This window comes from Chiloscyllium plagiosum, unplaced genomic scaffold (genome assembly GCF_037043375.1).
Source record: "Chiloscyllium plagiosum isolate Xiang-an unplaced genomic scaffold, Cpla_swu_hap1 HiC_scaffold_2, whole genome shotgun sequence".
NCBI classification, from domain to species: Eukaryota; Metazoa; Chordata; class Chondrichthyes; order Orectolobiformes; family Hemiscylliidae; genus Chiloscyllium; species Chiloscyllium plagiosum.
This window is the reverse complement of record NW_028270140.1, coordinates 150,254,897-150,278,231: the sequence shown is the minus strand read 5'-3', so window position 1 is coordinate 150,278,231 and position 23,335 is coordinate 150,254,897. Positions and strand designations below refer to the sequence as shown.

At 46.9% G+C, this 23,335-nt stretch overlaps 1 protein-coding gene across 2 annotated transcripts in view; it reads left to right on the top strand.

Moving 5' to 3' along the window:
- Nucleotides 1-23,335, top strand: part of aspnat (aspartate N-acetyltransferase) — a 112,479-nt gene that overhangs the window by 7,828 nt on the left and 81,316 nt on the right. For both annotated transcript variants that reach the window (XR_015751398.1, XM_087974625.1), the window contains exon 2: nt 4,366-4,530. Coding sequence is in view for 1 of the 2 variants with exons in the window: in XM_087974625.1 (XP_087830751.1) it covers nt 4,366-4,530 (165 nt within the window). In the remaining variant the exon portion in view is untranslated. The remainder of the gene's footprint in view (nt 1-4,365; nt 4,531-23,335) is intronic.

Sequence of the window (23,335 nt, the reverse complement as noted above, 5' to 3'; positions counted from 1 at the left end):
GCCCATTTACCCAGACCCATGTACCCAGATTTTCCCATACCATGTGCCCAGACCCATGTACCCAGACTCCTTCCCATACCGTGTACCCAGACCCATGTACCCACACCCATGTACCCAGGCCCTGTTTGAGTGTGTGTGTGCGTGAGCATATGTGTGTGTGGGAGGGGTATGTGGGAGTGTGTGTGTTGGGGGGATATGTGTCTGTGTGTGTGTGTGTATATGTGTTGAGGGGAATTTGTGTGTGTGTCTGTGTGAGTGTGTGTGTGCGTATGTGTGCATCTGGGGGTGTGTGTGTGTTTGTGTGTGGGGGGGGTATGTGTGTGTGGGGGGGAGTATGTGTGTGGGGGGATGTGTGTGTGTGTCTGTGTCTGTGTCTATGTGAGTGTATGTGTGCGTGTGGGGTCATGGGGTGTGTGTGTGTGTTTGTGTGTGGGTGTGTGTGTGGGGAGGGGAGTATGTGTGTGTAGGAGGGATGTGTGTGTGGGGGTGTATGTGTGAGGGTCCATTGGTAAAAAGAAACTGGGTAAGGAACACGGGGAAGAGGAAAAATGCTAATGATCCATGGGGAACGGTACTATGTAAATGCTATATGAGTAAGGGTAACAGTAAATGGATAACAGTATACGTGTATTACATGTGGTGTGGGGGGTGGATATTGCACATTGTGTGTGTGTGTGTGAGTGTGTGTGTGGTAGTGTGTGTGTGAGTGAGTGTGTGTGTGGGTGTGTGTGGGTATGTGTGAGCATGTATGTGTCTGGGCATGTGTGTGTGTAAGTGTGAGTTTGTGTGTGCATTCGTGTAGGGCTGTGTGAGGGTGTGTGTTAGTGTGTGTGGGTTGTGCATGTGTAAGTGTGTGGGTGTGTGTGTGGGAGGGTGCATATGTGTGTAGATGTATGTGGGTGCGTGGGTGTGTGTGTATGTGTTTGTGTGGATGTGTGTCGGTGTGTGTGGGTATGGGTGGATGTGGGTGTTTCTGTGTGTCTAGATTCATGTCGGTGTGTGGGTGTGTGTGGGGGTGTGTGTGGGGTGTGTGTGTGTGGGAGGGTGTGTGTGTGGGTGTGTGTGGCTGTGTCTGTGTGTGTAGATGTATGTGGCTGTGTGGGTGTGTGGGTGTGTCTGTGTGTGTAGATGTATGTGGGTGTGTGGGTGTGTGTGTGGGGTGTGTGTGTGGGTGTGGGTGTGGATGGGTGTGTGTCTGTGTGGGTGTGTGTGTGGGTGTGTCTGTGTGTATAGATGTATGTGGGTGTGTGTGTCTGTGTGTGTAGATATATGTGGGTGGGTGTGTATGTGGGTGTGGGTGTGTCTGTGTGTGGATGTGTCTGTGTGTAGATGTATGTTGGTGTGTGTGGGTGTGCCTGTGTTTGTGGGTATATGGGTGTGTGGGTGTATGTGTGTGGGTGTGGGTGTCTGAGGGGTGTGTAGGTGTGGGTGTGTGTGTGGATGTCTGTGTGGGGGTGTGTGTGGGGGTGTGTGTGGATGTGGGTGTGTGTGGGGGGTGTATGCGCAGAGGGCTGTGTGGGTGTGGGTGTGTGGGTGTGTCTATGTGTGTAGATGCATGTGGGTGTGTGGGTGTGTGTGTGTCTGTGTGTGTGGGTATATGGGTGTGTGGGTGTGTGTGGGTGGATGTGTGGATGTGTGTGTCTGGAGTGTGTGTGGGTGTGTCTATGTGTGTGGATGTGTGTGTGGGAGTGTGTGTGTGTGTGTGTGTGTGTGGATGTGGGTGTGTGTGGGTGTGTGTGTGTGTGCAGAGGGGTGTGTGTATGGATGTGTGTGTGGGTGGGTGTGGGTGTGTCTGTATGTGTAGATGTATGTGGGTGTGTGTCGGTGTGTCTGTGTGTGTAGATGTATGTGGGTGTGTGGGTGTGTGGGTGTGCGTGGGTGTGGGTGTGTGTGGGGGTGTGTGGGTGTGTGGGGTGTGTGTGTGTAGATGTATGTGGGTGTATGTGTGTGTGTGTCTATGTGTGTTGATGTATGTGGATGTGGGGTTGCGTGTGTGTGGGTGTGTGTGTGTGGGTGGGTGTGGGTGTGTCTGTGTGCGGGTGTGTGGGTGTGTGTGGGTGTGTGGGGTGTGTGGGGGGGGCATGGGTGTGTGTGTGTTTGGGGGGGCTGTGTGGGTGTGTGTGTGTGGGTGTGTGTAGGTGGAGTGTGTGGGGGAGGTGTGGGTGTGTGTGTGTGTGTGTGTGGATGTGTGTGTGGGTGTGGGGGTGTGTGTGGGTGTGTGTGTAGAGGAATGTGTGGGTGTGGGTGTGTGTGGATGTGTGTGTGTGGGGTTGTGTGTGTGGGGGGGCGTGTGTGGGTGTGGATGTGTATTTGTGTGTGTGTAGGTGGGTGTGTGTGTGTGTGGGAGTGTGTGTCGGGGAGTGTGTGTGGGGGGTGTGTGTGGGTGTGGGTGTGTGTGTGGTGTGGGTGTGGGTGTGTGTGTGTAGAGGGGAGTGTGGGTGTGGGTGTGTGTGGATGTGTGTGTGTGGGTGTGTGTGTGTGGAGGGGGGCGTGTGTGGGTGTGGATGTGTGTTTGTGTGGGTGGGTGGGTGTGAGTGTGGGTGTGTGTGTTGGGGGGAGTGTGTGTGTATGGAGTGTGTGTGTGTGTGAGGATGTGTATGTGTGTGTGTGTGGGTGTGTGTGTGGGTGTGTGTGTGGGTCTGTGTGGGGGTGGGGGTGTGTGGGGCATGTGTGTGTGTGGGGATGTATGTGTGTGTGGGGTTTGTTTGTGTGGGTGTGTGTGTGTGTGGGGTGTGTGGGGCGTGTGTGTGGTGGTGTGTGTGTGTGCGTGTGTGTGTGTGGGTGTGTGTGTGGGTCTGTGTGGGGGTGGGTGTGTGTGGGGCATGTGTGTGTGTGGGGATGTGTGTGTGTGGGTGTGTGTGTGTGTGGGTGAGTGTGTGTGTGGAGTGTGTGGGGGTGGGTGTGTGGGGGCGCGTGTGTGTGTGTGTGGGGTGTGTGGGGGTGGGTGTGTGTGGGGGCGTGTGTGTGGGTCTGTGTGGGGGTGGGTGTGTGTGGGGCATGTGTGTGTGTGGGGATGTGTGTGTGTGGGTGTGTGTGTGTGTGGGTGAGTGTGTGTGTGGAGTGTGTGGGGGTGTGTGTGTGGGGGCGCGTGTGTGTGTGTGTGGGGTGTGTGGGGGTGGGTGTGTGTGGGGGCGTGTGTGTGGGTCTGTGTGGGGGTGGGTGTGTGTGGGGCATGTGTGTGTGTGGGTCTGTGTGGGGTTGGGTGTGTGTGGGGGCATGTATGTGTGTAGGTGTGGGTGTGTGTGTGGGTGTGGGTGTGTGTGTAGAGGGGAGTGTGGGTGTGTGTGGATGTGTGTGTGTGGGTGTGTGTGTGTGGGGTGTGTGTGGGTCTGTGTGGGGGTGGGGGTGGGTGTGTGTGGGGCATGTGTGTGTGTGGGTGTGTGTGTGGGAGTGTGTGTGGGAGTGTGTGTGTGTGGGTATGTGTGTGTGGGAGAGTGTGTGTGTGTGGGGGGGGTGTGGGGGCGTTTGTGTGGGGGCGTGTGTGGGAGTGTGTGTGTGTGGGGATGTGTGTGTGTGGGTGTGTGTGTGGGAGTGTGTGTGTGTGGGGATGTGTGTGTGTGTGGGTGTGTGTGTGGGAGTGTGTGTGTGGGTGGGGTGTGGGGGCGTGTGTGTGGGGGCGGGGGGGTGGGTTGTGTGTGTGATCAATGTGGGTGCGTGTGTGTGGGGCGGGGGGATGGGTTGTGTGGGTGCTGGTGGTGGGATAGTTGAGCACACATGCTGTGGCCTACTGTGCAGTCCCACTGGTTCGGCTGAGCTGAGGGTGGGCTCAGTGGAGAGAAGAAGGTAGCTGAGCTGTGATGAACAAATATTAACATTAAAAATTGCAATACAGCCAAAGATTGCTCCTAATCCCACTGCAGACTCTGTTTCAAACAATGTCAGGTTTCTGAGCAGCGTGCTGATATAATATTAAATGTGAAGACACAGTGTGTAATGAGGTAAGAACATCACGATAGAAGATGCCACTCGGTTTGCTATGCCTCTTCACCGGGCCTGTATTAACAAATTGACTGAACTGTTGCTTAAATGATGTGGTCAGTTTTGATGATAGAGCAGCTTTAAATAAAACGCAGTACATAATTCTGTTTGGGGACTCTTGCGAACATCTCCTGCAGTTAAGACAACGAGTTATGTAAGTATATACACAAATATATAGAGGAATTATTACTTTCCAAACATCAATATGGGCAGTATATGTATAGATTTTGATATATATGTGTGTGTGAATGCGTGTGTATGCGTGTGTTTGTGTATGTGTGTGTGTGTGTGTGCGTGTGTGTGTGTGTCCATTGGGGTTGTTCCGAAATAAACACTTCATTCTCTTTTCTGACAGGTATCGTTTATTTCTCTCCCTTGTCTCCATAGTAATGTGCTTTTATCTGACCAAGTCCGCGCTGCTGACCTGCTGTGTGCCCACCTTACTATTGGGCATGAGATATTACTACAGTAGGAAAGTTATCCTCAGCTATCTTGAGTGTGTACTACAAACCGACATGTCAGATATAGAGCAATATTACATGAAACCTGCAGGTGAGTTCTGCATCTTCAGAAACCTAGGGGAGGAAGCGTGGGTGGATTTATTTTTCTGTTTTATTTCTTCTGCCATTTTACAATCGTGTGAGTTAAATACTGTGTATTGTACTGGAAGCTTTCAGTGATGATGTGGGCAGTAAAAACATTATTAGTGATCAGTTTTGCTTCAGATATTGGTAAACTGATGCAGTCTGTGTCGCAGTTAAATGGGCATCTTGGCTTTTTTACGCCCTGTGCCACGCAATCAGCAGAGCTCGAGTTTTTTTGTCGATTTTCATGCAGAAGAAAATATTTTTCCCCAACAAACAGTTGGCGTTGGGGGAGGTCCCACTGAAACGTTCAAACCTGAGATCAATAAATTGTTGCTGGATGGAGGTACTCAGAGCTCTGGAGCAAAGGCAAGGGAATGAGGTGAGGTTTAGATTGGATGGAGGTGTGTGTTCAAGGGGCTGAATAGTCTCCTCATGTGGTGATGTATCTGTGCAAACCCCCATACACACTCCTCCTCCTGAACAGTTTCTTGTAATTATAAGTGATGGGTGAACAGGAAGGAGGGATTAATCTCAGCTACATACAGTCTGGAAGTAGGGAATGATATGTACATGACCATAAAACCATAAGATATAGGGGCAGAATTAGGCCATTTGGCCCATTGAGTCTGTTCCACCATTCAATCATGGCTGACATGTTTCCCAATCCCATTCTCCTGTCCTTTCCCTGTAACCCTTCATCCCCATACCAATCAAAGACCTATCTATCTTTGTCTTAAATACACTCAGTGACTTGGCCCCCACAGCCCTCTGTGGCAACGAGTTCCACAGATTCACCACCCTCTGGCTGAAGAAAGTCCCCCTCATCTTCGTTAGAAAGGGTCGTCCCTTCGCTCTGAGACTGTGCCCTCAGGTCCTCGTCTCTCCTACTGGTGGAAACATCTTCATCATGTCCACTCTAGCCAGACCTCTCCATATTCTAAGCTTAATTGCAGAGGAAGAAAAATAAAAGGCTGGGGGGGAGTGGGTGGTGGGTGGTGGGTGGAATAGGACGGGTGAGGGCTACAGCTGAGTTCTACATTTCAAGCCATCATTATATTTAAACAGGAAACAGTTTAGCCCTGTTGAGCAGATCAAACCTCAGTGCTGGTGCTGTCCCTGCTGACAGTGCCAGGAATATTGATGGCGGGGTGGGGGGGATTAATTGGACATCCTATCCTATCCTGGGCAAAAGTGAGGACTGCAGATGCTGGAGATTAGAGTTGAGAGTGTGGTGCTGGAAAAGCACAGCAGGTCAGGCAGTAGCCTGATGAAGGACTTTTGCCTGAAACGTCGATTTTCCTGCTCCTTCAATGCTGCCTGACCTGCTGTGCTTTTCCAGCACCACTCTAATCTTGAATCCTATCCTATCCTGCCAGCATAGTAAAACAGGTTTGCTAACTTCACTTATCTATATTAACAATTCAATGAGTGTAACTTCATCTTGTTAGGAAACAAATAGACTTGATTTTTCAAAAGATTCGAAGGATTCTTAATGCTGAGCTGCCTAAAATGTTTCTTGTATAAGAATATTGTCATTTGTTGCCCAAGAAGAATTTTGGATACAACAGGAAATAGTGATTTTTGTGTTTGTGCATTTTAGTTTAATATTGTATTGAACTATGAGTTTACTTGCAACATCTCTGTGGTTAATTCTGTGTCTGGAAAATGTATTATCCCACCATTTTACGTAAACAAAAATGGAAGTTGCTGGAGAATCTCAGCAGGTCGAGCAGCATCAGTAAAGAGAGAAAAGGAGTTAACGTTTCAGGTCCAGTGACCCTCCTTCAGAACCTCTCCAGTTCCGAAGAAGGGTCACTGGACTCAAAACATTAACTCTGTTTCTCTCTCCACAGATGCTGCTAGACCTGCTGAGATTCTAGTTTCTGATATTTGGCATCCTCAGTTCTTTGTTTTATTGTAGCAAAGTAGGAATTTTGTGTTTTTGTGATTTTCAAATGATTGGACCCGAAATATGACATCTATCATATCAACATTCGTATTTCCTGTGGTCCTCCATCCTGTTTCTAGTCCCACTCTCGCAGTCTCTCTTTGTTACTAACGTATGGATTGATGTGAAATGGTGTGTCTTCCTATTGGAAAAATTTACAGAAAAAAATGCTTTAAAAAGAGTGGGTAAGCACACACCCCCCTCCCCCCCCCCCCCCCCCCCCACACACACACACCCACACACACACACACCCACTCACATACACACACACATATACACACACACACACATACACACACACACACACACACACAAACCCACACACCCACATACACACACACACACCCACTCACATACACACACACACACAAACACCCACACACACACATACGCACACCCACACCCACCCATTCACATACCACACCCATCCACACACACATACACACACACCCACATACACACACACACACCCACATACACACACACACTCACACTCACACACACACACCCACACCCACACCCACCCACTCACATACACACACACACGCACCCACTCACATACATACATACACTTCTACACACACCCACACACACACACCCACTCACATACACACACACCCACACACACACATCCACCCACTCACATATACACACACACCTCTAACACACCCACACACCCACCCACTCACATTCACACACACCCACACACACATCCACCCACTCACATATACACACACACACACCCACACACACTCCCACCCACTCACATACACACACACACACACACACCCACTCACATCCACACACACCTCTACACACTCCCACACACACATACCCACCCACTCACATACACACACACCTCTACACACACCCACACACACACCAACCCACTCACATCCACACACACACCTTTACACACACCCACCCACACACAGACGCCCACACACACACACCCACTCACATACACACACCCACGCACACACACGCCCACACACACCCACATACACAGACACCTGCCCACACACACACACCCACACAAACACACCCACATTCACACACACCCCCACACACACACACTCACACCCACACACACCCCCACCCTCACACACACGCACACCCCCACACACACACACGCGCACACGCCCACACACACACCCACACAAACACACACACCCGCACCCACTCACACACACACACACACCCGCACCCACTCACACACACACACACACCCACACCCTCACACATACCCACCCATCCACACACACACACACACCCACACGCATACCCACCCGCACCCACACACACACCCACTCACACACGCACACACACACCCACCCACACCCACTCAAACACACATACGCACACTCACACACGCACACACACCCACTCACATACCACACACACCCACACACACACATACACAGACACCCACATACACACACACACCCACATACACACACACACTCACACACACCCACTCACAACCACTCTCATACACACAGACACACACTCACATACACACATACACCTCTACACACACCCACACCCACACCCACCCACTCACATACACACACACCCACACCCTCACACATACCCACCCATCCACACACACCCATACACACCCACCCCCACACCCACTCAAACACACACACGCACACTCACACACGCACACCCACCCACACCCTCACACACACACCCACACCCACATGCACGCACACACACCCACTCACAACCACACACACCCACACCCACCCACTCACATACACACACAGACACACACACACTAACACCCACACACACACCATATACACACACACACCCACACCCACTAACATACACCCACATCCGCACACACACACATACACCCACTAACACACACATATACCCACTCACATACACCCACATCCACACACACACCCACTCACACACCCACTCACTCGCGCTCCCACACACACACACACCTCACTCATCCACACACCTACACACAGACACATACACACACTCTCACACACCCACACACACAAACACAAATACACACATACACACACACACACACACACACACACATACACACACACACACACACACAAGAGTTAACTTCTCAGCATTTTTGGCAGCTCGTGCACTCAAGTAAGAGGCATTTGGATGGGTATATGAATTGGAAGGGTTTGGAGGGATATGGGCTGGGTGCTGGCAGGTGGGACTAGATTGGGTTGGGATATCTGGTCGGCATGGACAGGTTGGACCGAAGGGTCTGTTTCTGTGCTATACATCTCGATGACTCTATGACTCTATGTTAGTTTCATGTCCAAAGTTGTGCATCAGAGGGACCTAAGGGAGCTTAAGCTTTGGCCATTAATGAGCATAGAGTCGAGAGTATGGTGCTGGAAAAGCACAGTACGTCAGACAGCATCTGAGGAGCAGGAAAATCGATGTTTCAGGCCAGGAATGTCGAAACGTCAATTTTCCTGCTCCTCGGATGCTGCCTGATCTGCTGTGCTTTTGCAGCACCAAACTCTTGCCTCTAATCTCCACCATCTGCAGTACTCACTTTCGCCATGAATGAGCATAGTCTAATAGTTTATCTCTCGCTGGGTGTTCCTATAACATTGGTTCAATATCGCCCCCTTGTATTTGCTGCTGCTCTCTTGCAGATGCTAAGGGAGATGAAAGATGACAGTGAAAGATAAATCTAAGTTACGTTAAAATTCTGTAAACTTGTGGTTAGAGCACATGTAAGAGCTTAAAAATGGATATTCTCCAGCCAGGAGTGAATATATAATGGGGTTCCTTGGGGTTGTGAGTTCAGGCCATGCCTTCCTGATATATGTACATTCATGAGGAACACTGGGTGGGGGGATGGGTGGGGGCTCACAACATTTCATTTCTGAGTGTTCTGATGACACAAACCTGTGAACAGTGAGGAATATTGTGGTAAACCTCAAAAGCTCAGAGAGAGGCAGACAGATCACAGGTGAAATTTAATGCAGATAAGTGAGAAATGATTCATTTTGGGTGGAAAGAATGCGGAGAGGAAATTAAAATTAAAAGGGATAATTCCAGAGGAGAGACAGGGGGGGACGTGTGTATGAATCATTGCAGGTGGCAGGACAGGTTGGGAAAATGGTTCACATGGGATTCTGGGAGAAAGTGAGGACTGCAGATGCTGGAGACCAGAGTTGAAAAATGTGGTGCTGGAAAAACACAGCAGGCCAGGCAGCATCCGAGGAGCAGGAGAATCGACGTTTCCTGAAGAAGGGCTTATGCCCAAAACGTCAATTCTCCTGCTAAAAGAAAATAAAATTTTCAACTCTGGTCTCCAGCATCTGCAGTCCTCACTTTCTCCTAGTTGATTTTAACCTTACTGCGAATCCTCTTGCAAGGATGCCTTCCTTGAAGAAGCTCTCCTCCTCCCTCTACAAGGATCTCAGTGAGTCCCTCTCTCACTGCACCCCCCATGTCATCTCCTCTGCCCTGAAGCTCTTCAGCGTATGCCTGAAACGTCGATTCTCCTGCTCCTAGGATGCTGCCTGGCCTCACATGGGATTCTGGGCTTATAAAAAGGAGCATAGAGAACACAAGCAATGAATTATACAAAACTGCTAAAAAAAACATCGATTCGCCCTCAACTGGAGGCACTAGGATTGATATGAAGACATTGCAGAGGGAGTGGCAAATATTGTAGGAATGAGGAACTTTAGCTGTAAGGATAGATTGGAGAAACCCCTTGGGGAGGAGAAGATTAGGAGGAACTTTAATTGAGGTTTACCAAGTAGGGAGAAGTCAGGACCAAACAGGCAGGGAGAAACTATTCCCATTGGTGGGAATGGTCAAGACATTGATTTAAAGCTGAGTTGAGGAAAAATGTTTTTTTTTCTCTCTGGCAGCAAGTGATTAGGGATGGTCTGGAATGCTCTGACTGAGAGCGTGATAGAGGGAGATTCAACTGAGGCTTTCATAAAGGAGCTAGCAAATTATCGGAGTAGGAAAAGAAATTGTTGGGTTTTGAGGGAAAAGCCAATTTGTGGTGGGTTATGTGAATTGCTTTTGGATACAGCTGGCAAGGCCAAGATATCACCTCCAATACAATCGCCACTCTTTCATTCTATAAGAACACAAGCAATTGGAGCAAGTGTCGGCCCTTCAGCCTTTCCATCCTGCTTTCACATTCAGTACAATGATGGTTGGTCTGTTTCTTCGTGCCCCCTAACCTTTGATTCACATGTAGTTCAAAAACCTTCCTAACTCACCTTTGATTATATTCAATGACCCACCTCCTTATAGAAGAGAATCCCAAAGATTTCAACACTGAGAGGAAATTTCTGTCCCAATTCTTCATTCAGAAATTGTTGCCTCTTGTTCTAGATTCTTGCATGAGGGGAAATACATTTTTATTCATTTGGAGGGTATGATTTTTGCTTGCTTGACCATTTATTGCCCTTCCCTAGTTGCCCTTGAGAAGGTGTTGGGGAATTGCCTTCTCAAACAGCTGCAGTCCATGTGCTGTAAGCAGACCCACAATGCCCTTGGGGAAGGAATTAAGGACTTTGACACAGAGACACTGAAGGAACGGCAATATGTTTCCAACTCTGGATGGTGACTGACTTGGAGGGGAACTTGCAGCTGGTGGTGTTCTCATGTATCTGTTGCCCTTGTCCTTCCAGGTGGAAGTGGTGGTGGGTTTGGAAGGTGCTGTCTAAGGAGCCTTGGTGAATTTCTCCAGTGCCTCTTGTAGATAGTACACACTGCTGCTACTGGAGCGCCGGTGATGAGGGACTGGATGTTTGTGGATGTGGTGCCAATTAAGTGGGCTGCTTTGTCCTGGATAGTGTTGAATTTCTTGAATGTTGTTGGAGCTGCACTTGTTCAGACAAGTGGGGTGTGATAATGATTCACAAGGTGATACCAGGTCTGTATCTACCAGGAGAAAAATAAAACAGGTTGGGGCTGTTTGCTATGATTTATGACTAAACAAGTACCTTTATTATCAAGGGCATATGCATAGGAGATGCTACCGTTTGTGAAGGAGACCATAATCATCATCAATAAAGAATTTAGGGAAAACCATTTCACTCAGAAATAGACTAGAATCTTGCTGCCATTTGGCAAGTATCACAATAGTTGAGTATCATAGGTATTTCTACTCAACCTCTTCAGATGTGATATTATGTAGATGCAGCAAGGGTTCATGAAGGGCAGGTCATGGCTTAACAAACCTTTTGGAATTCTATGAAGACAATACAAGCAAGGTGGACAATGGGGATGCGGTAGATGTGGTGTACCTAGATTTCTAAAAGGCTTTTGACAAGGTGCTGCACAAATGGCATAAGATAAAGATGCATGGCATTATGGGTAAGATATTTGTTTGGATAGAGGATTGGTTTACTATCAGGAAGCAAAGAGTGGGGATAAGTGAGTGCTATTCTGGCTGGCAATCAGAGACCAGTGACATGCCTCAGGGATCGGTGTTGGGCACCACAATTATTCACAATTTACGTAGACGATTTGGAGTTGGGGACCACATGTAGGTAAGTTTGCAGATGACACTAAGATGAGTGTCACCTGCAAACTGTGACACCTGGGATTTCGATGTTGTGGCTTTTCAGAGACATGGATAGAGCAGGGACAGGAATGGTTGTTGCAAGTTCCAGGATTTAGATGTTTCAGTGAGAACAGAGAAAATGGTAAAAGAGGGGATGGTGTTGCACTGTTAGTCAAGGACAGTACTACAGTTGCAGAAAGGACGTTTGAGGACTCATCTACTGAGGTAGTATGGGCTGAGATTAGAAACAGGAAAGGAGAGATTACACTGTTGGGAGTTTTCTAGAGGCCTCCAAATAGTTCCAGAGATGTAGAGGATAGGATAGCAAAGATGATCCTCGATAGGAGCGAAAGTGACAGGGTAGTTGTTATGGGGGACTTTAACTTTCCAAATATTGACTAGGAATACTATAGTTCAAGTACTTTAGATGGGTCAGTTGTTGTCCAATGTGGGCGGGAGGGTTTCCTGACACAGTACACAGACAGGCCAACAAGGGACAAGGCCACGTCAGATTTGGTACTGGGAAAGTAACCTGACCAGGTGTTCAATTTGGTGGTAGGTGAGCACTTTGTTGATAGTGACCACAATTCGGTTTTGTTTACTTAAGTGATGGAAAGGGATATGAACATATCACAAGGCAAAGGTTATAGCTGGGGGAAAGGCAATTATGATGCAATTAGGCAAGATTTAGGGTGTATAGGATGGGGAAAGAAACTGCAGGGGATCAGCACAGTTGAAATGTGGAGCTTCTTCAAGGACCAGCTACTGCGGGTCATTGATAAATATGTACCGGTCAGGCAGGGAGGAAGTTGTCGAGCCTGGGAGGCGTGGTTTACTAAGGAAGTTGGATCTCTTGTCAAGAGAAAGAAAAAGGCTTATATTAGGATGGGGTGTTATCGCTCAGTTAGGGTGCTTCAGAGTTACAAGTTAGCCAGGAAAGACCTAAAGAGAGAGCTGAGAAGAGCCAGGAGAAGACATGAGAAGTTGTTGGTGGATAGAATCAAGGAAAACCCTAAGGCTTTCTACAGGTATATCAGGAATAAAAGAATGGCTAGAGTAAGATTAGGGCTAATCAAGCATAGTAGTGGGAAATTGTGCGTGGGGTCAGAGGAGATAGGAGAAGTGCTAAATGAATACTTTACGTCAGTATTCACACTAGAAAAAGACAATGTGGTCAAGGAGAATACTGAGATACAGGCTACTAGACTAGATGGGATTGAGTGCATAAGAAGGAGGTGTTAGCAATTCTGAAAAATGTAAAAATGGATAAGTCCTCTGGGCGGGATGGGATTTACCCTAGGATTCTCTGGGAAGCCAGGGAGGAGATTGCTGAGCCTGTGGCATTGATCTTTACGTCATCATTGTCGAAAGGAGTAGTGCCAGAAGACTGGAGGATGGCAAATATGGTTCCCCCGTTCAAGAAGGGGAGTAGAGACAATTCTGGTAATTATAGACCAGTGAGTTTTATTTCGGTTGTGGGTAATGTGTTGGAAAAGGTTATAAAAGATAGGATTTATAATCATCCAGAGATGAATAAGTTGATTAGAGATAGTCAACATAGTTTTGTGAAGGGTAGGTCGTATCTCGCAAACCTCATTGATTTCTCTGAGAAGGTGACCACACAGGTGAATGAGGGTAAAGCAGTTGATGTGGTGTATATGGATTTCAGGTTGATAAGGTTCCCCACGCTAGACAGAAAATACGGAGGCGCAGGATTGAGGTTTAAACGGTTTGGATCAGAAATTGGCTAGCTGAAAGAAGACAGACGGCAGTGGTTGATGGGAAATATTCATCCTGGAGTTCAGTTACTTGTGGGGTACCAAAAGGATTTGTTTTGGCTCCATTGTTGTTTGTCATTATTATAAATGACCTGGATGAGGGCACAGAAGGATGGATTAGTAAATTTGCAGATGACACTAAGGTCGGTAGAGTTGTGGATAGTGACGAAGGATGTTATAGGTTACAGAGGGACATAGATAAGCTGCAGAGCTAGGCTGAGAGGTGGCTAATGGAGTTTAATGTGAAAAAGTGTGAGGTGATTCACTTTGGAAGGAGTAACAGGAATGCAAAGTACTGGGCTAATGGTAAGATTCTTGGTAATGTTCATGAGCAGAGAGATCTTGGTGCTCATGTACATAGATCCTTGAAAGTTGCCACCCAGGTTGATAGGGTTGTTAAGAAGGCATACAGTGTATTAGCTTTTATTGGTAGAGGGATTGAGTTTCAGAACCATGACATCATGCTGCAGCTGCACAAACATCTGGCAGATCCACATGTGAAGTATTGTGTACAGTTCTGATCAGTGCATAATAGGAAGGATGTGGAAGCTTTGGAAAGGGTTCAGAGGAGATTTACTCGGAGGTTACCTGGTATGGAGGGAAGGTCTTACGAGGAAAAGCTGAGGAACTTGAGGCTGTTTTCGTTGGAGAGAAGTAGGTTGAGAGGAGACTTAATTGAGACATACAAGATAATCAGAGGGTTAGATAGGGTGGGCAGGGAGAGCCTTTTTCCAAGAATGGTGATGACTAGCACGAGGGGACATAGCTTCAGATTGAGGGGTGATAGATACAGGACAGATGTCAGACGTATTTTCTTTACTCAGAGAGTAGTAGGGGCATGGAACACACTACCTGCAACAGTAGTAGGTTCGCCAACTTTAAGGGCATTTAAATGGTCATTGGATAGACACAGGGACAAGAATGGAATAGTGTAGGTTAGATGGGCTTCAGATTGATTTCAGAGATTGGTGCAACATCAAGGGCCAAAGGGCCTGTACTGCGCTGTAATGTTCTATATTCTATGAGTTGCAGTGCAAATTGTGAAGAGGACTGTGAAACTTTGCAGAGGAACATAGATACTTTAAGTGAGTGGGCAAAGGTCTGGCAGATGGAGTACAATGTTAATAAATGTGAAGTCATCTAATTTGGTAGGAGTAACAGTAAAAAGGACTATTATTTGAATGGTAAAAGGTTGCAGCATGCTGCTGTGCAGAGGGACCTGGTGTCCTTGTGCATGAATCACAGAAGGTTGGTCTGCAGGTACCATAGATAATTAGGAAGGCAAATGGAATTTTGTCCTTCATTGCTAAAGAGATTGAGTTTAAAAGCAGGGGTTTATGTTGCAGCTGCACAGGGAGCTGGTGAGGCCACTCCTGGAGTACTGTGTGCAGTTTTGGTCTCCTTACTTGAGAAAGTATGTACTGGCACTAGAGGGGGTACAGAGGAGGTTCACTGAGTTGATTCTGAAGTTGAGGGGGTTGGCTTATGAGGAGAGACTGAATAGACTAGGATTATATTCATCAGAATTTAGAATAATGAGGGAGAATCTTACAGAAACATATAAAACTATGAAGGGAATGGGTAAGATAAAGTAGAGAGGATGTTTCCACTGGTGGGTGAAACTGGGACAAGAGGGCAGAGCCATAAAATTAGGGGGAGCAGATTCAGGACTGAATTGAGAAGGAACATCTTCACCCAGAGGGTTGTGAATCTATGGAATTCCCTGCCCAGTGAAGTAGTTGGTGCTACTTCAGTAAACGTTTTTAAAGCTAAAGATAGATTTTTTTTGAACAGTAAAGGAATTAAGGGATACAGTGAGAGGGTGGGTAAGTGGAGCTGAGTCCATTTTAGGAATAGCCATGATCTTATTGAATGCGGAATGTGCTCAAAGGGTCAGGTGACCCAGTCCTGCTCCTAGTTCTTATGTACACACCTCCGGAGCCAAGCCAGGGGAATTGAATCTTGTAGCTTAGTGGCAGGGACACTACCAGCACAGCACAAGAGCCTCTATAAGTGTTTGAGTGATAAAGTTTTCTAACCTACCTAGTCCGAGACATTAGCACACCCCTCCAGAGAGCTGGGGCTTTTCAAAAACAAAACATTCACAGGACGTGGACATCACTGGTCAGGCCAGGATTTATTGCCCATCCCTAATTGCCCAGAGGGCAGTTAGGAGTCACATTGCTGTGGGTGTGGAGTCACATATCGACATGAAGGGTGCCAGTTTCCTTCCCCAGAAGTGAACCAGATGAGTACTTCAAGTCTTGGAGATGTATAGCATGGAAACAGACCCTTCGGTCCAATCCGTCCATGCCGACCAGATATCCCAACGCAATCTAGTCCCACCTGCCAGCACCTGGCCCATATCCCTCCAAACCCTTCCTATTCATATACCCATCCAAATGCCTCTTCAATGTTGCAATTGTACCAGCCTCCACCACATCCTCTGGCAGCTCATTCCATACACATACCATCCTCTGCGTGAAAAAGTTGCCCCTTAGGTCTCTTTTATATCTTCCCCTCTCACCCTAAACCTATGCCCTCTAGTTCTGGACTCCCCGACCCAGGGAAAAGACTTTGCCTATTTATCCATCCATGCCCCTCATAATTTTGAAAAACCTCTAGAAGGTCACCCCTCAGCTTCTGACGCTCCAGGGAAAACAGCCCCAGCCTGTTCAGCCTCTCCCTGTAGCTCAAATCCTCCAACCCTGGCAACATCCCTGTGAATCTTTTCTGAACCCTTTCAAGTTTCACAACATCTTTCCGATAGGAAGGAGACCGGAATTGCACGCAATATTCCAACAGTGGCCTAACCAATGTCCTGTACAGCCACAACATGACCTCCCAACTCCTGTACTCAATACTCTGACCAATAATGGAAAGCATACCAAACGCTCCTTCACTATCCTATCTACCTGCGATTCCACTTTCAAGGAGCTATGAGCCTGCACTCCAAGGTCTCTTTGTTCAGCAACACTCCCTAGGACCTTACCATTAAGTGTATAAGTCCTGCTAAGATTTACTTTCCCAAAATGCAGCACCTCGCATTTATCTGAATTAAACTCCATCTGCCACTTCTCAGCCCATTGGCCCATCTGGTCCAGATCCTGTTGTAATCTGAGGTAACCCTCTTCGCTGTCCACTACACCTCCAATTTTGGAGTCATCTGCAAACTTACTAACTGTACCTCTTATGCTCGCATCCAAATCATTTATGTAAATGACAAAAGGTCCTTGTGGCACTCCACTGGTCACAAGTCTCCAGTCTGAAAAACAACCCTCCACTTTTGGGCGGCACGGTGGCACAGTGATTAGCACTGTTACCTCAAGCGCCTGAGACCCGGGTTCAATTCCCGCCTCAGGCGACTGACTGTGTGGAGTTTGCACGTACTCCCCGTGTCTGCGTGGGTTTCCTCCGGGTGCTCCGGTTTCCTCCCACAGTCCAAAGATGTGCAGGTCAGGTGAATTGGCCATGCTAAATTGCCCGTAGTGTTAGGTAAGGGGTAGATGTAGGAGTATGGGTGGGTTGCGCTTCGGCGGGGCGGTGTGGACTTGTTGGGCCGAAGGGCCTGTTTCCACACTGTAAGTAATCTAATCTAATCACCCTCTGTCTTCTACCTTTGAGCCAGTTCTGTATCCAAATGGCCAGTTCTCCCTGCATTCCATGAGATCCAACCTTGCTAATCAGTCTCCCATGGGGAACCTTGTCAAATGCCTTACTTGAAAAAACTCTATCAAGTTTGTGAGACATTATTTCCCACGCACAAAGCCATGTTGACTATCCCTAATCAGTTCTTGCCTTTCCAAATACATGTACATCCTGTCCCACAGGATTCCCTCCAACAACTTGCACACCACCGAGGTCAGGCTCACAGGTCTATAGTTCCTTGGCTTGTCTTTACCGCCCCTCTTAAACAGTGGCACCACATTTGCCAACCTCCAGTCTTCCGGCACAAGAACAAAGGTTGCTGGAAAAGCTCACCAGCATCTGTGAAGAAGAAATCAGAGTTAATGTTTCAGGTCCAGTGACCCTTCCTCAGAAATGTTAACTCTGATTTCTCTCCACAGATGCTGCTAGACCTGCTGAGCTTTTCCAGCAATTTATGTTTTTGTTCCTGATTTACAGCATCTCTAGTTCTTTTGGTTTTTACTTGGTATTTCCTGACAATGATCATCATTAGACTCTAGATTTGAGATTGTCAATGGATTCAAATTCCACCAGTTTGGGTCCACATGAAGATGTGAACCTGGCTTTCTGAATTGTGAGTCCAAATGACGAAACTACCAGGCTATCACCTCCCTGGTACCCAGGCCTCCTTGCACCAGAGATAGGGACATTACCACTGCACCAAATAAATCCTTTTATTCGAGTAGCATTCGGCATACTTAGCTGGGAGATGTCAGAAGTCACATGACACCAGGTTATAGTCCAGTAGGTTTATGTGAAGTCACCTGATGAAGGAGCAGCACTCCGAAAGCTTGTGATTTCAAATAAACCTGTTGGACTATAACCTGGTGGTGTGTGACTTCTGACTTTGTCCAGCCCGGTCCAACACAAGCACCTCCACATCTTAATTGGAAGATGGTTAAGTCAAGGTACAGCTTATTGAAAGACAGGTGGCAGGAGACTTGTGGGAGGCAAATGGGTTGTGTCAGTGCTGTGCACCTGATGTAATTCCTCGTGTAGAAACATCAGCGATTCTCGATGAAGAAAGCCTGGTGTACACCACATTCACCTTCCTCAGTCCTGCTTGATGTGTGATATCACAATCATGCAGTTGTTGATGAGTCGTGACAATCAATCTCCACAGGCCTGATGACATTTCCTTGTCCTAGATTCATAAAGAATCGAATTGAATCTCACTTCATCCCATTCAAGTTAATTAAGCCTGTGATAATCGAGAGGACATTCTATCGGCTAATGAATAATTTAAAGCTGCATCGTGCAACAGTAAATTAATAAGCACAGCAATGTCTGTATGGCACAAGAAGATTTGACTGTACTCACACAATCCAACTGAAATCATTCCACTGTCTCTAAGGATATACAAGAAATAATATGCAGTAATGTATCATATAGATAACAGTATATAATGCCTGATCAAACATCATGCTGCAATCCATTAAATAGGCATCCTCTCATTATTTCCTTATATGCACTGTTCATTAAAATGCAAGAGCATTGGATTATTGTCTTATAATAAAGGATTCCTGTACAACACCTTTCACAGACTTTCCAGTGACTGTAGGATCCAAAATTGGCTCAGTGGCAGGAAGTAAAGAGTAGAGGGATGCTTTTGTAATTCAAAGGGGGAGCATGGTGGCTCAGTGGTTGGCACTGCTGCCTCCCAGCTCCAAGGACCCAGGTTCAATTCCAGCCTCGGGTGACCGTCTGTGTGAGTTTGCACATTCTCCCTGTGTCTGTGTGGGTTTCCTTTGGGTGCTCCAGTTTCCCCCCACCATTCAAAGATGTGCACATTAGGGAACTGGACATGCTAAATTATCTGTAGTGTCCAGGGATATGCAGGCTAGGCAGATAAGCTATGGATTACAGGATTAGGGTGGGGATTAGATTAGATTACATTACAGTGTGGAAACAGGCCCTTCGGCCCAACAAGTCCACACCGACCCGCCGAAGCGCAACCCACCCATACCCCTACATTTACCCCTTACCTAACACTACGGGCAACGTAGCATGGCCAATTCACCTGACCTGCACATCTTTGGACGGTGGGAGGAAACCGGAGCACCGGGAGGAAACCCACGCAGACACGGGGAGAACGTGCAAACTCCACACAGTCAGTCGCCTGAGGCAGGAATTGAACCCGGGTCTCAGGCGCTGTGAGGCAGCAGTGCTAACCACTGAGCCACCGTGCTGCCCCCTTTGGTCTGGGGATTGGTCTGGGCAGGATGCCCTTTGGAGGGTTGGTGTGGACTTGATGGGCTGAATGGCCTGTTTCCACACTGTCGGGACTCTTTAAAACAAAAGTCTGCAGTTTCAACAGGGCCCTTGCTGCTTGTGGTGTATGTTAGTGATTGGGATTTAAACGTTCACGGTTGATAAGAAGATTGGTAGGATGGTGAACAGTGAGGAGGATAGCTGTAAACTGCAGGAGGATGGCAATGGGCTGGTCCGCTGGGCAGAGCAGGGACAAATGGAAAAGTGTGAGGGAATGCACTTGGGGAGGGTTAACAAGGGAAGGGATAACACTGTGATTGGTGGGACCCTGGACAGTGCTGATGGTCAGAGGGACCTTGGTCTTCACATCCATAGATCCCCGAAGAGAGCAGGGCAGGTTATTAATAAGGCATGTGGGATACTTGCCTTTGTTAGTTGAGGGATAGGGAGGTTATGTTAGTTAGGCCACAGCTGGAGTACTGTGTGCAATTTGGTCACCACGTTATAGGAGGGATGTGACTGCATTAGAGAGGGTGCAGAGGAGATTTACCAGGATGTTGTCTGGGCTGGAGGGTCTGAGGAATGAGGAAGGATTGGAAATGTTTCCATTGAAGCAGTGAGGGCTGAGAGGGGACCTGACAGAGATGGTGAGGGGCACAGATAGGAAGGCACATTTTCCAATGTTAAAGGGGTCAATAACAAGGGGTATAGGTGTAAAGTAAGAGGCGAAGGAGAGATTTGAGGGAGAAATGTTTTCATCCACAGGTTAATGGAAGCCTGGTGGTTGAGTCAGTTCCTTCAGGAGTATGGGCCAAAAGTTGGAAAATAGGATGAATAATGCCAGATCTTCGTTGACTATCGCAACATGATGGGCTAAATTACTTCCATCTATGAATCTGTGATGTACTGTATATGCAACCTGAAATGCAGCAGTGATTTTACTTACTCTTTCGAACAGAATATTAATTAGCAGCAGGCTATTCAGCCCCTCAAACCCAATCTTTCACTTGATAAGATCGTGGCTGATCTCATTATGCCCCAACTGCACATTCCCACCTACCCTGATGCTTTTTGACTCTCTTGTTAGTCAAGACTTTATTCAACAATCTTGAAAAATCTCAATTAGCCAGCCCTCATCGTGCTCTGGCGATGAGAGATCCACAAAAGAACGAAAGGAAATTTTCCTTCATCTCAGTCTTAAATGGGATATCCCTTTGTTTTTAAACCGCGTCACTGAATTCTAGTCTCTCCCACAATGGGAAACATCAACCTGTCAAGCCTGCTCATCGGTTTTTACATGTTTCAAATAAGATCATGTCTCATTTTTCTAGCAGAACTGACAAACAGAGATTTGGTTTCAGCATCTAGGTCATCCATACAGATTGTAAATAGTTGAGGCCCTAACACGGATTCTTAGGGAGTCATAGAGTCATACAGCACGGAAACAGACCCTTTGTTCAGAATGGACTGGTTGGACGTTAATCACAAACTAAACTAGGCCTGCTCCTGGCCCATATCCCTCCAAACCTTTCCTATTCATGGACCTAATCAAATGTCTTTTAAATGTTGTAATTGTACCCACATCTGTCACATTACCAGGAAGTTCATTCCACACGCAAACCACCCTCTGTGTAAACATTTGCCCCTTTTAAAATCACTCTCTTTCTCAGCTTAAAAATGTGCCCCCTAGTCTTGCCAACCCAAAATCAATCCTTTTATGCCTACTCTGGTCCTTAACAACTAACAGGTCCTCTATGCATGCCAATCTGTTATCATCTACATAATGTCCTCATATTTTGTGTTATTTTGTTACAATCCCAGCTGACGTGATTCCCAGACAGTCAGATTCCAGACTGAAATCTCGCTTGATAAATCAAATTCTGGTTTTTTTATTTAACAAGCTGGTCTTTCAGTGAACAGTCTTACAAGTACAGAATGCTGCAGATTTAGGTTTGCTCAGAAATTAATTGCTCAAATGAGCATAAAATAGAATAAACTAAACTATTTGCATATAACACCACTTGAAAGATCTCAAAACACTCAGTAAAAATGCAATCCCAAGTTTCTCAACACCTTCATTTTTCAGTACCAGAGGGAGAGCTCCCTTCTCTAACACATCCAGAGTTTAGATTTAACTATTTCTTTCAATTCCCAGTTGAGAGTTTGATAACCTTTTGGCTCAGTTGGCTGGACAGCTGGTTTGTGCCGTGGAGCAATGCCACCAGCTTGGGTTCAATTTCCACACCAGCTGAGGTTGGCATGAAGGAGTCTCCTTCTCAACCTCTCCCTTCACCTGAGGTGTGGTGACCCTCAGGTTAAACCGCCCCCAGTTGTCTCTCTGTAGTGAGGGAGCAGTCCCATGGTCTGATAGGACTATGTCAATTTTACCTTAAATTTATTTCGTCAATGTCTTGTGTCAGCTGACCCTGGGGTAGTGAATTCCGCAAACCCTTTGAAATAAGTGATTCCTGTTGAAAATCTGCTACCTTTTACCAACATTAAACTCGATCTGCCAAAGTTTGGCCCATTAACCCCGCACTATACCTCACGGAATTTTATACTTTGTCTTTCCATCTTATACTTTAACAATTTTAGCTATCCACAATGATATATCCCCAAGAGAATTACGTTTTCCCTCAGTGGAATGTATTTTTGGTGCGTTTTATGAGATATATCCTAAATGTCTATCACTGCAAGTCTTCTGACCAATTCCTTAATCGAATTTTCCAGTTCACTTTAACTGGCTCTCATCCATCACACTTACTTAAGTTAAAAACACTACTTTTCCACCCTCTCCTCCCTCCCTCAAACTGAATGTGATCACTTAGGTGCCACAAGTGCATACATTAATCCAATTTCATTGCAGATTATGAGATCTAGAGTGGCCTGCTCTCTGACTCTAGAGCATACAACTTTAAGAAACTGTCTTGAAAAGTGTATGAGCTCACCTTGCATATTGTCTTTGCCAATCTAATTAATCCCATCTATATTTAGATTAAAACCACTTGTAACTATTGCTAGATCTTTCTTAAAAGACGCTGTTATTTTTCTCATCTATTTCTGAAACAGTGTGGCTGCTATTACGGAGTTATAAACAGCGCCCAAAGAATCTTCCTCTCTTTACTCTTTCTTATATCAACCCAAATCATTTCAACATCTTAATAAAAGCAGAATACGGCAAGCACTGGAGAATCGACATTTTAAGCATAAGCTCTTCATCAGGAATGAGGCTTGTGGCCCAAAGGGGCTGAGAGATAAATGGGATAGGGGTGGGGTTGGGGGAAGGTAACTGGGGGTAAAGGTGATAGGTCAGAGAGGAGGATGGAGCGGATAGGTGGGAAGAAAGATGGACAGGTAGGACAGTTCAAAAGGGTGGTGCTGAGTTGGAAATTTGGATCTGAAATAAGGTGGGGGGAGGGGAAATGAGGAAACTGCTGAACTCCACATTGATCCCTTGTCGTTGGAGGGTCCCAAGGTGCAAGATGAGGCGTTCTTCCGCCAGGTGTTGGTTGGTTAGGGTTTGGTGGTGGAGGAGGCCCAGGACTTGCATGTCCTTGGTGGAGTGGGAGGGAGAGTTAAAGTGTTCGGCCACAGGGCGGTGGCG